The sequence below is a fragment of the Serinus canaria genome, chromosome 20, assembly GCF_022539315.1.
Source record: "Serinus canaria isolate serCan28SL12 chromosome 20, serCan2020, whole genome shotgun sequence".
Classification (NCBI taxonomy): Eukaryota; Metazoa; Chordata; class Aves; order Passeriformes; family Fringillidae; genus Serinus; species Serinus canaria.
The window spans coordinates 11,538,928-11,556,389 of record NC_066333.1 but is presented as its reverse complement, the minus strand read 5'-3'; the positions used below and the strand labels follow the sequence as shown (position 1 = coordinate 11,556,389).

General features: G+C 45.7%; 1 protein-coding gene across 1 annotated transcript; it reads left to right on the top strand.

Annotated features, from left to right (window-relative positions):
- Positions 1–463: 463 nt before the first annotated feature.
- On the top strand, positions 464–13,213 carry NPEPL1 (aminopeptidase like 1). The gene is made up of 12 exons (XM_030232805.2): positions 464–646; positions 1,495–1,680; positions 2,816–2,986; positions 5,531–5,620; positions 6,279–6,360; positions 6,534–6,676; positions 7,247–7,324; positions 9,821–9,921; positions 10,540–10,663; positions 11,037–11,213; positions 11,488–11,598; positions 12,317–13,213. Exons 1-12 carry the CDS (start codon positions 497–499, stop codon positions 12,473–12,475), a joined length of 1,572 nt encoding a protein of 523 aa, XP_030088665.1. The 5' UTR covers positions 464–496; the 3' UTR covers positions 12,476–13,213.
- Positions 13,214–17,462: the final 4,249 nt, after the last annotated feature.

The window sequence follows — 17,462 nt, the reverse complement described above, 5'->3', positions numbered from 1 at the left end:
TTAGGTGTATTTCCATTATATGCATCAGAATTCACTTTTCCCGCGTAGGTGGAAGATTGCACAGACCTTCCCTGCTTTCCTGGGTTCAGATCAATGAGCATCAGCTCCCCCGTGCACCAAACCTGTCTGAGCACCAGGAGCGTTCGGACAACGCTCCCAGGGACAGGCTGGGATTGTCGGGGTGTCCGTGGAGGGCAGGAGTTGGACTCAGTGATTTCTGTCCTTCCAAATCAGCATATTCTGATAATTGTCCGCTGACCAAACATTAATAGAGGCGCTTGGCAACTACTAAAACATCAGAATAAACACCTTTTTCTACTCCAACGCACCATGTAAGCGCACTATGAAAAGGCGCTCGGAAATCCCCGTACGCCCAGCGCTGTGCCCGGAGCCTGCCCGGGCCGTGCCCGGCGCTGCCGCGACACCGGCGCGTCCCCGCCCCGCGGAGCCGGGGCCGGGCCCGGGGCGGGGCGGCGCGGCCGGGCCGGGCAGGAAGATGGCGAACGTGCAGCTGGAGTTCCAGGCCAGCGCGGGCGAGGCGGACCCGCAGAGCCGCCCGCTGCTCGTGCTGGGGCAGCTGCACAACCTGCACCGCCTGCCCTGGGCGCAGCTGCGGGGGAAGCTGCAGCCGCGGGTCACCGAGGAGGTGAGGCCGCGCCGCGGGTCCGCGCCCCCTCAGAGCCCGGCAGCGCCCGCGGGGCTCCCGCGCCGCGTGTGCGCCCGGCCCAGCGGCCTCGCGGGGACTGCGCGGCCCCGGCCCTGGGCCCGGCCCTGAGCATGCCGTGCCCCGGGGACCCCCCGGGCCGGGCCGAGCCTGTTGCTGCGGCGGGGCCGCCCGGGCAGCCGCTCCCGCAGCCCTTGTGCCCACCCCGGTGGGGGAAAGGCGCTTTGCCCTCTCTGAGGGATCAGGGGGCGGCTGCAGTGAGCGCTGAGAGCCCCCTCCCCGCCCGCAGCCACTGCGGTGGGGGCTGCGGACCTGTTTGTTTAGTGGTGGTGATGGCTTGTGGTAGAATGATCAACGTTTTGCATTGCGGCTTTTAGATCGCTAGATGTTTGGCAGGGGTTTTTATACAGGGCTCCCCAGTGTCTTAAGACAATATTTACCCTTCTTGGTTTTATTTGTTTTTAATTAAATTGCTATGTGAAATAATAATTCGGAGCTAGTAAATCATTCCTCGTATTTATCACTAGGAGAACTGTCTCAAGTTAAGAAAGCTCTGAACCAGCCTGTGCACTAAACAGTGTGGTTTTAGATTGTAATTCATATGGCTTAAAGCAGATGCTTGTAATGGAAAGTACGCTTATATTTTCTGGTTAATGAACAGGTTTGTCAAATTTCCTGTTTCTCTTCACTCCAGAGGTTGTTGTGCACAATTTCTTTGTTTCCAACACCTAAAACCCTGTCATTAAAAAGTGCCTAAATACAGCAGGAGTGAGGTGGGAAGGAAAGTCTGGCTCAGTTCTTTGTCTTTAAATCCTCCTTTTTCTCCCCAGATCTGGCAGTCTGCTCTGAGCACGCTGAACCCCAACCCCACGGACAGCTGCCCGCTGTACCTGAACTATGCCACGGTGGCCGCGCTGCCGTCCAGGGTCAGCCGGCACAACAGCCCGTCCGCAGCGCAGTTCGTCACCCGCCTGGTCAGGAACTGCCTGCCCGGGGGGGTCCACAGATGCATTGTTGTAAGTGGCTCTCGAAATGCTGCTGGTGAAATGTCTGGCGAGTGTTTTCTCGACTTTTCCGGGTTGTAGCTGTCTCCAAGGAGACTGGAGGTGGACAAGTTTGACTGATATAATTACACTGACATGAGTGGTTTTGCACTGGCATGTAGGCAAGACCTGACTGTAATGGCTTGTGCATGCTCAAGCACATTAGGAGGAGGAAATTAAGGCTGGATTCGTATGGACCATCTTCAACCAGGAATGCCCATGCAAAATGAACTATTAGTGGCTTTTTTCAAACTAGGATTTGTCAGCACATGCTTCAGGAGGTTGATATAGCCTGAGTGGAGGGTGTCATGTCTGTATCACAGAACCCATGGAGGTGCCTTGCTTGTGTTGTTTAGTGAGTTTTAAAAGTCTTGATGCAGATAATGCTCCAGTGTGAGTCTTTTGCAGCACTTGGACTTCTTTGGTCATCTTCTATACAAGCCTGATGAATTTATTTGTTTCTGTGGATTCTCTAATTAATATCAGATTTGTGGGTTATTGGAGAAGACTCATACAGCCAGTGTCAGTGACAAAGTTTAGTAGTACTCTTCACTTGGAAAACTTATTTGCAAGAGTAATAACGCTACTTAATTTTTACCCTTTGAAAATGTTTAACTGAAACTGCTTTCCATTGGTAATTTCTATAATGAACTTCTGAAAAATAATCTACCTGTTACCAAACTTGTGAGTCAATACTAGCCACATTCTCATTCGATTTCTGCCTTCACATTCTCATATAATTTCTGTCTTTGTTACTTTTGATTTGAGCACATTTTGGTGCTTCCTGTGCCTTTTTTGGTCTTGATCTGTAGGCTAAGCTGTGTTAATTGCACTGGTATAATTACAGCAGTCCAGCTCCCTTATAAGGATGAACTAATTGCAGCAGTGTAATTCATTTCCATACGAGACATGAACTGGACCAGTTCACTGGGGCGCTTTCCCACTGCCTCTCTGTCCATGCAGAACACCATGAATGAGCTTGTCTTGGGCAGTGTTATTTCCCACCCAGCTCCTTTTCCCCCTCTTCCCCAGCAGCACCTCAGATCCTTTAAGTGCAGCCTTGCCCGTGGGTGCAGTGTGACGTGTTTTGTGCTGGCTGCTCTTGCAGATGGTGTGTGAGCGCTCCGAGGTCTTCGCCTCCGCCTGTGCCCTGGCCAGGGCCTTCCCCCTGTTCACACATCGCTCCAGCGCCTCCAGACGCACAGAGAAGAAAACTGTGACAGTGGAATTCTTCCTGGTTGGCCAAAACAATGGACCAATGGAAGTGGCAACACTTAAAGTAAGATTTTGGGGGTTTTCTGTCACCTTTTCCTTCAATTTGTTGCGTGTGCAAAAACATGTGTCTCAAGCTGCCTCTGGAATAGGTGTTGTACAATTATCTTAGCTCAGGGTTCCTTGGAGCTGATCAGTTCACAGCATCTGTGAGTAGAAATACTGAACAGATTATTGCAGCAGATGCTGAGGATGTTACTCAGAATTTACATTTTAGGGGTGGAAAACACCAAACAAACTGCACAGAGAAAATGTCTCCTCTCTCACGTGTATCACAGATACAAACTCTGGTTTTAGCCTTAATACAACATTGGTTTTGCTGTGTGGGCTCTCACTTTTTTCTACCCAGGCAAAAGCTGTGTGTGACTGTGCAGGTGAATATCACAGTGAAGTCACTGAAAGTCACTTAACAGGGATCACACATGGCCTCTGCTATTTCTGTCTGATTTACCTCTTTGGCTGAGTTTTTCTGGCAGAACTGTGCCAGAAACAAGACCCTAAGAAACAAAACAACTTGGAGATGAGCTGTACATGACAGTGAAATATGTCCAAGTCATCTTTCAATGGCAGAAAATCAAAGACTGTTTCCCTAGTTTGACTGTTGCAGAGAGGAAATGCCACATCAGGTAACTGTTGGCATGCCAGGTCATTCCTCCTCAAGATCCATAAACTTGAAAGCTACTCCAAGATTTGCAGTTAATCTGTTAGGGAACTCCCTGTTCAGTGCTCCAGGTTCTGTGCTCTAGTACAGATGGATACTTCCTTAGCTGATCAGTCAAGTGAGGTTACAGAAATCCCTCAAAAGTTTTGGCAATGGATTTGACAAAGGGTATGGTGTTGCTGCATTTGAAATTCACAGAATTACAGCTTTAGGGTTTTGGGGTTTTTTCAGTATCTTTTCCTCTGTGCTTGGTCTTTATTCCATGAACTGATTTGGCCCTAGAAAGTGGTGCCAGCCCAGTTTTCAGCAAGGTGACAAAGACAGGCGTGCTGAGAGTACAACTCTTGATCACTCCATTTTTCCATGCCCCAAATCAGAAAAAGCATAGCTGTTGTCAAAAATAGTTCCTTCAGATAGGTAGATTCCAAACCACTTGGGTTATTTTTAACTTAAAAACAAAGCTGCAATTATTTCTACCTCTTGTTTTTCCCCTTGATGTCAATGCCAAAAATATTACTGGCTTCCTCTTAGCTGAGTTTGCACCCCTTAAATTCAACCAGCACCAGACAGCTAATGCAGAGCATGGAAGAAGCATGTGGTAAGACATTTTTATCTAAACCTCTCCCTTGGCATGTTGTATTTTCACCTAGTGCATTGTACAGGGTATTTTATGGTGAGGACTAGCAGGGATTGTCAGAGCTTTGCAAGATTAAAGGCTGCCATTATCCAGGTTCTCTGGAGCACTCTGGAAACACAAACACAGGCACAGCTTATTTCTGGAAGTCATGCTGCTCCCCTGGGGGTCGGCCTGGGGGTTAGAGCACCTCCTTTTACCTGCATGGCCCTAACAGGGAATCAGCTTGGCTCCTGAGGAGGTCCCTACCCCTTTAGGGACAGTAAAGCAATCAGAAGTAATTGCAGGGACTTGGGCACCATTCCAAAGCAAGCCAAGGTTTAGGAGTGTGCTGGGATACAGATGTATGGAGTCCTTAGGCTGGTCTGGCCAAGCCAAACTTCAGATACCTCAGCCTGAGTGAGTGAGTGTCCAACACCTCAGATTCCTGTGAAACCCATCTTGACTCACCGTTGTGCTGTGTGTGGTCTTCAGTGTAGTGTGGCTACTGGAAAGCTTGCACAAAGTTTCCTTCCTCCAGGTCTTAGGGCTTCAAGTTGTTAGTTCATGGGAGTTAAAAGTTTGAAGCTTGGTGTCTGGTGTCTTCATGGTCCTTCTTTTGCCAGGAGGATCCTTCTGTAAGGAAACAGCCTTGGCTGCTTGACCATTTTGATTCTGTCCACTCTTGCTTAGATCAGTTTTTGCTCAGTCCAGGTGAAGGTCAGTCCATTTTGCTACAGAAATCAGGGAATGTTGCATGTTTTACACAAACATGGAATATCCCAGTTTCCCCATAGGCCTGCCATATAGAATGTCTCACAGCAGTGATCTTTATTTCCCTCAGCCACTCTGCCTGCCCTGTACAAACTCTGCAGTTTCCCATGTTGCAGATTACACAATCTCTGCAGGTTTCCAACCCCAGCAGCCCATAAGCTCATTGTGACTTCCTGAATTAGCTGCCTCTTATCTTTCTTTCCTTTATTTCACATTGCCTTCTTGGTCTCCCTTTGGTAATGGAGAAAGATACTAATTTTCAACACCAGTTTGCTCAGCAAAAGAATACAGTTGCTTAGAAATTAAAGCACATAGTAAAATAAGCTGGACACATACAAAACATAATGGTTAGCTTGGCTGACATTGTTTAACTGCCTGTGGTGGTGGCAGTTTAGCATTCACATGCTCCAGAGGAACCACACATGTGGTGTTGGCTGCAGAGGGATAAATGCAAAGCTGTGCCAGAGCCCAGCCCCTCTCAGTGTCCTCCCTTGTGTTTTCAGTGCCTGGCCAGTGCCACCGAGGGGGTCCGGCTGGCCGCGCGCATCGTGGACACCCCGTGCAGCGAGATGAACACTGACAACTTCCTGGAGGTTGGTCATGCCCCTGATGAGTGACAGTTGCTAACTGGAACTCTAGACTGCTGTAATCAAGCTCTGGTGTTGTTGTCTCTCAGTGCAAGCTGTGTGTCAGCAGGGGGAAGAGAATCCAACCAGGGGTGCTCAGGCTCTTCCTTTGCCTTTCAAGTTTCATAGAACTGTGCGGAGTTGGAAGGAGGCAGAGTTTAGAGCTTGGAGTGAGGCACTGGGAAGCTGAAAAAATTAGTTCCTCATCTGGTCACAGCACTGGATTCTTGTCTTAAACCTGATGGTGACCAGAGTTTCTGAAATCATGGGACAGCTGACAGATTTCCAAATGAGTTTTATCATAAAGATCTGGAAAGCTGTTAAGAATGAAATTATTCCTGTCCTATTACATCATGATCCAATAGAGTGAACAGTTATCCTTTACCTCAGAAGATTTCTTTCCCTGGCAGAGTCTAAAGGTCAAATTTATATTTTATGCCATAGTAAGTCAAGGATGTGTCAATGGAATTGGGCCATTGGAAGAGGAGCACCCCTCCCAAAATTGTGAATGTATGTGTATGCATGCAAAATCACAAAACCCCTTAACTGGGTACCCATTTGTGTGGAAAGGCACAAATGTGTCCTGATGATTGACTGACAATGTCCTTTTTTCTGAATTACTAAGGAAATCAAAAAAGTTGGCAAAGATCTTGGGATTACTCCTACCATTATCCGAGATGAGGAGCTGAAAGAGAGAGGCTTTGGAGGTACATCTTGTTGAGTATTACACTTTTTTCTTAGCAGATGACTGGAATGTTCTGCCATTGTGATGTTTCATTTGTACATTTTTGAAACTGTTTTATTGCCATAGTATTACAAGAAAATACCCAGAGGGGCTCCCTACAATCTTTCTTCCTCACAGGTTTAATTCTGTTTTCAGGTATCTATGGAGTTGGAAAGGCAGCTCTACATCCTCCAGCCCTGGCAGTTCTCAGCCACACTCCAGATGGTGCCACACAGACCATTGCCTGGGTGGGCAAAGGTATTGTGTATGACACTGGAGGACTCAGCATCAAGGGAAAGGTACAGAAACTCTTGTTCTGCCACTGCCTTTGCTTACACTGCTGTTTTCTGACGGAAGCAGTTCAGATAATGTCTGTAGGAAACAAAAGTACCTTTTTATTGAGTTAAATGCTTGCTCTGTTGTCATCCATATGGACACAGACTATCAGGGAGAAGACCAAATAGGATTCAAGGACCACTGCAGAACAATTCAATAGCAACATGATATTTTGCCCTTTAAATATTGCCTGCTGAAAGGCAGAAAGTAGGAACAAAGATGTTTAATTTCTGGTTTCAAAGATAGAAGCAAAACCGATTGGAGTTGGCCTCAGTGTGAAACTTGTAAACGATGATTTCTTGTTACTTTCCTAACAGTTTAGCAGCCCAGGTTTAGTATTTTTCAGTTCTAAGACCACTAATAAGCAGAGGCACATGTTCCTTGTTTGTGTTGATGACAGCTGAGCACTGTCAAAACCAGAGTCTCAGAAGCATCAGAAACACTGGTTCTAGCAGGCATTACTGTGAAATTCTCTTTCAAAGACAAAAAAAAAAAAAAAAAAAAAAAAAAAATCTGTGGTTCTGTTTAAACAGACTACTATGCCTGGAATGAAGCGAGACTGTGGTGGAGCAGCTGCTATTTTGGGTGCCTTCAAAGCCACTGTAAAGCAAGTAAGTAAAATGTGTTAATTGATATCATGTATCCCAGCACTGCCAAGGAGCTTGGATATATTCCCAGAGACAGAGGCCTGTCTAATCCTGAAGTTCTGACCTGCCACTGCTCTTAGTGAGCTTGAGCCACTCTGCTCTTTCTGCTATTCCAGGAAAATATTTCACATCTTTACTGGGATCTTGGGATTTGTGAGAAATTCCTTGAGTGCTGATTTTTTTTTTAAGGGTCTTCGTTGAATTTCAGAGTTTGTTTTTTGGACTGAGTGGTTTCTGGTTCCTTGAATCAGGTCTGTTCTTGAGTTATCCAGTGCTGATTTTGTTTAAGCTGTGGGATTTGGAGCAGCTGTTGTCACCTTAGCAAAGAAGGGGGTGAGTGACTCTGGGATATGAAGTCTTTCTATATTCCAAATCCTGTGCCAGGTCTAATATTAACGTAGTGGGTAAATAGCAGCTCTAGTGTCATCAGGAGCTGCTTGTTGGTTTGCTTCTGTGGTCAGAAAGTAGTGGGGGAGCTGAGAAGAAGCCAGGTATTGAAATATGAAGAATTACAAATATTCCTATTGCACTTTAACAATGCAAGCTGGGGAAAAGTGGCTGCTGCCAACAAAACTCTGCCCTCTCCACAAATCCAGTGACTGAGTCTTGCTGACAGAGCAGCTATTGCCTCCAAGGAGTATCCAAAGTTCAGAAAATATTTACTGCTGCAGATTAATGCATAGATCTGATGGATGCTTTGTCCAGGGGCTGATCAGTGCCAAATTCCCATTTCTCAATAGTCTAGCTCTGTGCCTTGGCCCTAACAGCATGTTTGATGTGGAAAGATTGTAAACTTCACAGTTATCTGCTGAGAATTAAAATTGAAAACAGATTTGTGAGCTGCATCTCAGGCAGAATAACTACCTTGCATAACTAAATCCTTCAGAAAGTTATGTCAGAGGTCTGCAAGGGACAGGAGCTGGGATGCCCAGAGCTTTGGGATAGCCATGGATGGGGGACATTGTTTCAGGGGCTCAGTCCTTGTTTCCAGAGTAGTTTTGTGTGAGATTGCCTGCACTGAGAGAAGTTCCATTCCCAGTCACAGTAGATGTGAGCACCAGTGATCTGTCAGTTCAAACACAATTACTGCAGCAGTGAATAAACTGCCAGTGATGTGTTTGGACTAACTGAGCCTGGAGAAATCTTTATATGTAAAAACAAAAGAATGAACTCAGTGCCTCATTTTACAGTCTGGTGTGAGAAGACCTGTAAATGACATCCCAGCTGAAGAAATGTTCAGAGAGGCAATGGGAAGAATTTGTTGTTACTATTTCAAGTCTTTTTTTTTAAATGCTTTTAAGAATAAAAGAAAGGGGGAAGAGGTTTCACTGAGCTCTGCTTTGTCACAGAGACTGAAGTGGGAAATGTGTGTTGGGTAGAAAGCTCAGTGGGAAGAGGGGCAGAGGTTATTTTCCATCTTCATAAGATATCTGCCTGCATGCTGTTCAGCAGTTATACAACATGATTTTAAAAGGCTTTGGATGTCAAAATTAAACAAGTGATTTTTTTCCTAGAAAGATGCATTTCCTCTATTGTGAGCTTTCCAACACAAAGGAGAAGAGAAAAAGATTGACTTAAATTTTTGATTTCTTTATTGTTAACATGATCCTGCATGCTAGCATAGTGAATCCTGCTTTTGAGGAGCTGCAGGCAGAATGAGCTTTAGGAAAAGGCAACTGATACTGGAAATAGATTTTCACTGTTTGACAGTAGATTAACAACATGTCTCCCTTGGAGGAGAAAAATGCAGTGCAGTGCAGTGAGGCTGTGAATAGCTGGGTCATGGAGGGAAGGTCCATCTCCAGCAAGGCTGCTTGCCCACCTGCTGGGCTAGAAACTGGAATTACTTTCTGGCTTCTAAATGCTGCTCAGTATTTTGAAAGGTTTTGATTGATGCCTTTGCCCTTTAGACTTCAGAACATGAGCTGATTCAGCAAGCCCAGATTTCTTTAGCCACAGACTTTTATCAAGAGATTAAGAGCCAGGTTTTCCCCCAGAATTTGATGTTGTTAAGGTTAACTATCCTTAAGTTAAGGAGAGACAATGTTTTCATTTTTTAAATGCTGCTGACTCCCTGTCTGTTCCTAGAATCCCTCCACACAATACAACTGCTGTATAAATAACAGAATCATCATCCATTTTAAAATACCATCCATAACCACATAAGCACTTGACTTTAAACCAAAATTAAAACATTATGAGATAAACTAGAAGAGAGGAGGCTAAGGAAAAAAAACAAAACCCACAACAAACCAGTTAAAAATGCTCTGTGCCTCCCATCAAGAATGGCACATTTTAAAAAACCCAACTAACACCCACCCACCTCTCCAGAAACCCCACCAGATTTCCTTTGAAAATTGTAGCATTGCTGTCAAGGAGTCTTAATCCCTGACTGATTTCAGTCCCAATAAGTCAGCTTGATGTGAATCAAAAGCCTTTTCTCCCCTCTGGTTGTTACAGGGGTTTAAGGACAATCTTCATGCTGTTTTTTGTCTGGCTGAGAATGCAGTGGGACCACGTGCAACGAGACCTGATGACATTCATGTCCTTTACTCTGGAAAGTAAGATTGTGTCTATCCCTTTCCCGTAAACAGAACAAAAATCATTTTTCTGTTAAGCTGAGAGCCATGCAGATTGTGAAACTGTCTATAAATCAGCTTCCATAAATATTGGTAATTGCATTTCAGACATCCATAGTAGTGAGTTTTAAGTGTGCTTAGATTTTCCTGTGGGGTATGTAAATATACATCAAAATACATGGATTTCATGAGCTGCACTTCCCTTAAAGCACTCAGAATTTAGGTGGTTTTGGTAGTAGAACCAGTTTTCTGTGTCCATCTGCAGCTGCACTGTGTGGCAGAGCAGCAAAGACAGGCCACCATTGGTTCAGAATTTGTTTTAAGAACAGATGTTACTTCTTTGGCAGTGATTTGTAGAATCCCAGCATCACACAGGCCCAACAAGTTGAGCCTGCCATGAGGGCAGCACTGTCATTTCCCCTTTCCTTGTGTGCTCTGGATGCTTGGAGCTGGGGAATAGCAGCCCTACAGACTTGCAGAGTCAAATAAGAGAAGCACATGAGGTCTGAGGCTGCTCTCTGAAGTATTCTAGTCCACACAGGTGAGTCCTGACCTCCAGGCAGAAGCAGTCCAGTGTGACATGCCCTCTCTTCCTCCCAGAACTGTGGAAATCAATAACACTGATGCAGAAGGGCGCCTGATCCTGGCTGATGGAGTCGCTTATGCCTGCAAAGACCTTGGGGCTGATATAATTCTGGATATGGCCACTCTCACTGGAGCTCAGGTACAGCACTTCACACTCATAACTCAGCTTCTCTTCTGTTCTTTATGCAACTTTTTTGCTTTTGCATGCTTAAATTAAAAGTGGTGTTCTGATGACATCAGCAGCTGATGTAAGCAGGCCAATACTTCACATTTGCAGTTCAATTTATAATTACCAGAACTGATTTGTTAATAGTGATCAGGATTTTATTGTCCATAAAAGAAAATCCTGATCACTATTAAGAAAATCCCTTGGCTTCCATTTGAAGCCATACACAAGTGGTGAAAATTTAACACCATTATTTTCTAGCACCTGTTCCTCTTTTATACAAGGTTATATTGATGAGCAGTGGTGGAAGGTGAATTCTTCCTGATTTTGTCCTTTACCTCACCAGGGAATTGCTACAGGAAAATACCATGCTGCTGTCCTTACCAATAATGAAGAGTGGGAAAAGGCTTGTGTTAAAGCTGGCAGGAACTGTGGAGACTTGGTCCATCCTCTGGTGTACTGCCCTGAGCTCCACTTCAGTGAATTTACCTCTGCTGTAGCTGATATGAAGAACTCTGTAGCAGTAAGATTACTTTCTTTTTTTTTAAATTTCTCTATTACATAAAGATATGTGTACACAGACAGTGCCCTGTGTGGGCAGGAGAGGAATTGAGCAGGGCCACCCTGCTGCTGGGGACTAAGTCAAGGATTTACAGTAAAGTTGGTTTGTAAGACTCTTCTAGGGCCATTCGTTAAGCTTTGAGTGAAATGTGTGGAACTGTCTTTCCTCTAGGCAGAGTGAACCATTTATATTTTCTCTGCTGGTGAGACCAACTCTATTTTTCTTGCTCCCACAGGACAGAGACAACACCCCCAGCTCCTGTGCTGGGCTCTTCATTGCCTCCCACATCGGCTTCGACTGGCCGGGGGTGTGGGTGCACATCGACATCGCTGCTCCCGTGCACGCCGTGAGTGTCCTGCCCCTCCTGGGACACACCTGGGGAACACAAACACAGCTACTGCCTGTGCTGGGTCCATCCAGTCCAGAGGGACAGGAATAGGTGGAGAAGGGTCCTTTAGTAAAGCACTGGCTCGTCTCTGCTGCGAGTTTCTTGGTTTCATGGTTTCATCTGTTCGAATTTTTTGTTTTGGTTTTAAGATATTCTAACAGCCACTTTAATCAGTGACATCTTTATCATTGTGAGCATTGACAACTTGCCTGGTCTCTGTTCATGGCAATAATCCCAGCCTTCCATTTTCAACCATGTTGTTTTAAGATGATTGACCAGAATTGATCATCCTTCCAAAAATATGTTCCCTTTGGTGGAACTTGTGTATATTCTTTTTTTTTCCTAAAAACCAAGCCAATTCACTCCACTTGCTTCTTTTTTTTTTTTTAAACCCAGTTTATTCAGCTCATATTCCAAATCCAGGCTCAGGCTGGGTGGGAGATCCCCTGCCCTGAACAATGCTGGACTCTCTCCACCCCCAAGTCAGTGGGAGCTCTGTTCCCATGTGTTAGTTTAATCCAGCTGGGACAGATTCCAGCGGTGGTGAGGATCCAGCAGCACAGAGCAGGGGCTGGCAGTGGCTGCTGACCACCACAGCTCTCGCTGGATCAGCAGCCAAATTAAAACTAATCCAACTCCTCCAAGTGTGAACTCTGTGGTTTTGGTTTTGTTCTAGGGTGAACGAGCTACTGGCTATGGCGTGGCTTTGTTGCTGTCCCTGTTTGGAGGGGCCTCTGAGGACCCTTTGCTGAACCTGGTGTCCCCCCTGGGCTGCAATGGGGACTCTCCCCCTGAGGAGATGGAGAGGGACTCCAAGAGACGGCGCCTGGTTTGACACGGCCCAGCCCTGCCGGGCTCTGGCCTTACCTCACTTTGCACTGATCTGCTCTCAAGCAATGAAATGTCACACGTCAGAAATTTCCTTTTTTTTTTTTTTATTATCATGATAAGATTTATTACTTGTTTCTGATGAAAACAGCCTGATGTATTGTTTAGTTTGGGTTTTTTTTAAATTATTGGTGCACACAGTTGCTGAACAATATCAGTGGTGCAGAGTCCAGGCTCAGCTAACCATATCAGGAAGAGGCCATGTCCTCCTCTGAGCTCCTCACAAAACTTAACTAAGTGCATTAATGCATGAGAAGCTCTCTCTAGTCTGAACAAGCAACTGCAGCTAATGCTTACAAAGCCTTCTGAATTAATTATTATATGTGAGGTTTTATCAGACATTTCTGCAGGGCCCACTACATCTCAGAACGCAGGACAAGGAAAAAACTCTGTAGGCTTGGCTTATTCAGAGACAGTTTAGCTTAGCAGCAAAGGAGATGTAATGAGAAAAGGCCTATAGGTGCTGTTTCTGCATGTTTTAATGTTCTTCTGACCAGTAAAATCAGCAAGAAGGGTTCAGAACCTATGCCTATGTAATTGTTTCACATACAAATTACAGAATGTATTCATATTAAATGAGGAAAACAATAGAGGGACTGTGATTGAGTAAAATCAGTTTACAAAAGCAGAGTGGCTTCTTGCCACTTAATAAATTTATTATTATTAAAGAAGCTTACATATCCCATGTGGTGTTTGTGGTGTTATTTACATTTCTGGGAACACTGAGTGCTCCAAAACTTTGTGCACAACATCATCACCCTGCTCACATTCCTTTTCCCTGCACTCAGAGCTGAGAGAGGAACAGCTTGCAGCAAGTGCTTTGGGGCAGTCCTGCAGAATTTCTGATTCACTTCATTTGATTCAGCAGCACTCAGGGTGCTCAGTGAGTTTCTGTACAAGCCCCAGGGGGCTTCCAGGCCCTGGTTTGGCTGGGACACCCACGGGAAGTGACTGGTCCCAGTTGATGTCATGGCAGTGACAGGGCTGGAACAGAGAGACCAAGTCCCTGTCCTGGGGCTCAGATCAGCCTCTGGAAGCACTTCCTGGCTCCAGCAGTGTCAGTGGTGAGAAATCCCCCCAGCACCCCTTGGCTGCTCTGCAGATGAAGTCAGGCTGAGCTGTGGGGGATTGTCCCTTTCCCTGTTGGGATCTCTGGAGAGCTGGTGTTGGCTTTAGCTGGAGTTCCAACACTGAGGGACACCAAGAGCCTTTGTGATTAAAGACTTCTTGGAAAGCTTAATGCAGAAGGGAGCAGGATGTGTTTCATTCTGATTCATTGGCCCTATTTGACAAAATGTAACTAAAAAAAAAAACCTGCTACCCCAGAACTCCCTTATTTCCTGTATTTGTTTTTCCCTTGCTGTTCTGGCTCCCTGGTCCACCTGGGTTTTAAGAAATCTGTATCTGAATGAGTTCTGCCCTTGGTAATTCTTAACACTTGGTGTACAGCACTACCTGGTGCCAGAAACTGCTGTGGGAAGTGTTGATTTAGTTAGTTTTATTACAGACTCAGCATTGAGGCAAATAGCAACATGTTCTAATTTCAGTGCTCATTTCGTCTTCAATCTCCATCCTGTAGAACCATTCTTCAAATCAATCAATTCTCATTTTGAAATGAAGTGTTTTGCCAGATTTTTACATAAAAGTGGCCTGTGGCTTTGTGGCACGAGGCTCAATTCTGATGTTATTCACTGAATGGTAACAGAGAAGTTTGATTTTCATGGCTGATTATCATATTCTTCAATTTTGCTGTGTCTCAAGGCATATAATTCTGCTGGATTTAATTTGGAAGGCACTTAATAGAAGCCATTTTTAAACCTAACTACCTCATATTAAAGAAATCAATATTAAGAAAAACTGAAAAGCAAATTAAATGTTTGAGAAATCAAAACCTGAAAACCAGCTGAAGTTTGCTAAAAGACAGTAAAATAAATGAATTCAACACCTAATAATAAAAAAGTCTGATGCTTCCTCTGTATCAGAGATACAAAATAAAAATCAAGGCTCTTTCAAATCTGCAATAAAATCTATTGCTGTTCCTCATGTACATTTTTATTGCCTTCTGTTTTGATAAAAGGTCTGTTCTCCAGAGCACAAGCTTTGGGCCTACTCAAGACAGTGATTTGTGAGCTGTATTTGCCAGATAAAATATTCTCTTTCCTCTGTGTTTGACAGAGCTTGCCCTGGGATCATTCCCATGAAGCTCACAATGTTTCTTAACCCCTAAGGAGTGGAATTTCAGTTCCTTCAGTTTAGTCACCTGTTTCTGGGTCTGGGCAGTTTGAACTCCTGGTTTTGCCCTGATGTATCCTGGTGTTAGACCTGGAAGCAATCTTCAACAGGGGAGATCCCAAAACTGCCTTACAAGTAGCAAATACATAGAAATTAATATGTGGGGTTGTTACCAAAATAAGAATGAGCCCATGCTGAGCAGCAGAGCTGGAATTTGTCCCTGCAGCTGCCACCACTGCCAGCCCCTGGGGTGAGCAGGTTCCAGAAGCCCCCCTGACCCTGCATCCCAGCATCTTGGACACAGAAAATTCCCCAGGCCCTTCTGTGTGGCAGAGCAGGAGTTATTTACAGGAAACACTTCCAGGCACCAGGGCTTTGACCTCTGGGTTTAGGTCTGCACTTGAATGTTCTGGCACCACTCAACTTTAAACAGCAGCACTCCCAGGCAGGGCAGGGAGCACCTGCAGAGCTTTGCAAGCCCTGAGCAGCCCTGCACAGCTCACCTCAGGGCCAGCCTGGGGACCCCCAAACTCCAGGTTCCCAGATATCCTCCCCCTCCTGAGCAAGCACAGGATCACAGGGCCTGGGAGGTGCCTCCTGGTGCTCTTTTTTGGGTCTTAGAGCTTAAATCTCTGCAGCTGGGAGCCCAGCACTGTTAAAAGGAGGTTGGCAGCCATGAGCTCATGCAGCTCTTCAAAGATCTCGTTTCCTCCTTGGGGCTGTGCTGCTGGTCCCAGGATGGCCCAGTGGGAGCTGACACAGGCAGCAGGTGAGGTAAGAATTGTCTCTGCTGTGGCCAGGCCATCCCTGTGGGCAGCACTTTGCTGTGGAATGTGTGGCAGACTTTGGGACAAGGCTGATCTGCTGGTTTGCTTCTTAAAGTGAGGTTGGTGCTCAGTCAGGGAAAAGCCTGTCTGTGATGTGCTCACCTTGTAAACCTTGCTGCAGGAAGGGCCTTTTCTGCCTTTGTTGTGTTTTGCCTGGAGGAAATTCATCCAAGATTGTGTTTTATCCCATTTTGGCACTGTGCTCTCTGAGCTGGGAACTGGCAACAGACACCAGAGTTTCACCTGCTGCTCCAGAAAGATGGATTTGGGCACAATGCTTAGGAATTAACTTCTGCTGGGCAGTTCTGACCCTGGGAAGGTGCAGTGGGGATCTGGGTTCCCTTTGGGTGTGTTGGACCTTACCTGTAGCCTCTGGATTGGAGCTGGGTGTGGGGAGATCACCACCCCTGCTCTCCCTGGGGCCTGGGAGGGAGGCAGGCACAGAAATCCCATCCTGCTTGGAATGTGGGCAAACTTCTGGACAAAGCAGTTTTTTGGGAAAAAGTCTTAGGGACATGTAGACAAGCACCTGTGTTCCAAGGTTGTTCCAGGTGGGTCAGGGCCTGGTTTATTTTCTAGTTACCTGTGCACAAAGCTGCTGCTGGCCAGGTTTGCTGCAGCTGGAGAAGCATCCATGCAGGCAAAGGGCCCTTCTGTATTGCCCTGCACTCACCCTGGAGCTGCACAAGGGCACAGCAGGCAATTAAATTGCTTTTTCTCCATTTTGAGAAAGAGCGATTTAATGGGTTGGAATTAGTACATCTCCCTCCTCTGTCCCCATTGTGGTTTGTGTCTTGGAAATTCTCTTGCCTTGGTATGTGATGTCTTCTGGGCTCTGGATGGGAAAGCAATAGTTTTCCAAAACTGCTGTGCAGGGATTTTTATTTTTCCCTTTCATGTTTCCTTTCAAACACTTCTCTTACACAAAACCCACAGAGAGAGTTCCAGGCAGCGTCCACCCATATGAAACCAGACATTTTTTTCCATCATCTTTTTATAGGTTTGATAATATTTAACTCAGCATGCATTAAAAATGTATGGAGCACATACAATTCTTTATAAATGTCACCAAACAGGCCAATGGCTTTTTAATATCACTGCCACAAGTCTGTGTTTTAACCTATTTCCTGTCTGGATCCATTCCAGTGGCAATTCCAGGAGGGGAATATATTTAGTCTATATTTACTTAGTCTGTTTAACTTTCAGTTAGTGTCTTTGGCTGATCCCGTGGCCGTGCTATTTTGGGATGATTTATACAATATTTACATTAAATTCTGCTAATATTTCCTTGCCTCTTGAAGTCGGATTACACTATTTACATCTCAAAGGCCCAAGTTGGAGGAATAAGCAGCTGTTCCAGGCACCAGAGAGAATTTAGTGTAGGGGAGGCTGCCAGCAATGAGACCATGAGTCTGAAATACTCGTGGAGGAATTATTTAGGATTGGACCAGCCCTCCGTGAAGGAATCATGGAATGGTTTGGGTTGGAAGGGACTTTAAAGACTGTCTAGTTCCAAACCTCCTGCCATGGGCAGGGACAGCTTCCACTATCCCAGGCTGCTCCCAGCCCTGCCCAGCCTGGCCTTGGACACTCCAGGGATGAGGCAGCCACAGCTTCACTGGAAAACCAACTCCAGGTGTGAGGTGGCTCCCTCACAGGGAAGAATTTCCTCTCAATATCTAAACAAATCTGCCCTTTTTCAACCTGAAGCCGTTTCCCCTTGTCCCCAGTCCCTCTCCAGCTCTCCTGGAACCCTTTGGGCTCTGGAAGGGGCTCTAAGATCTCTGGAGCCTTTTCTTCTCCTGGCTGAACAACCCCAGCTCTTTCAGCCTGTCTTCAGAGGAGAGGAGCTCCAGCCCTCTGAGCATCTTTAGG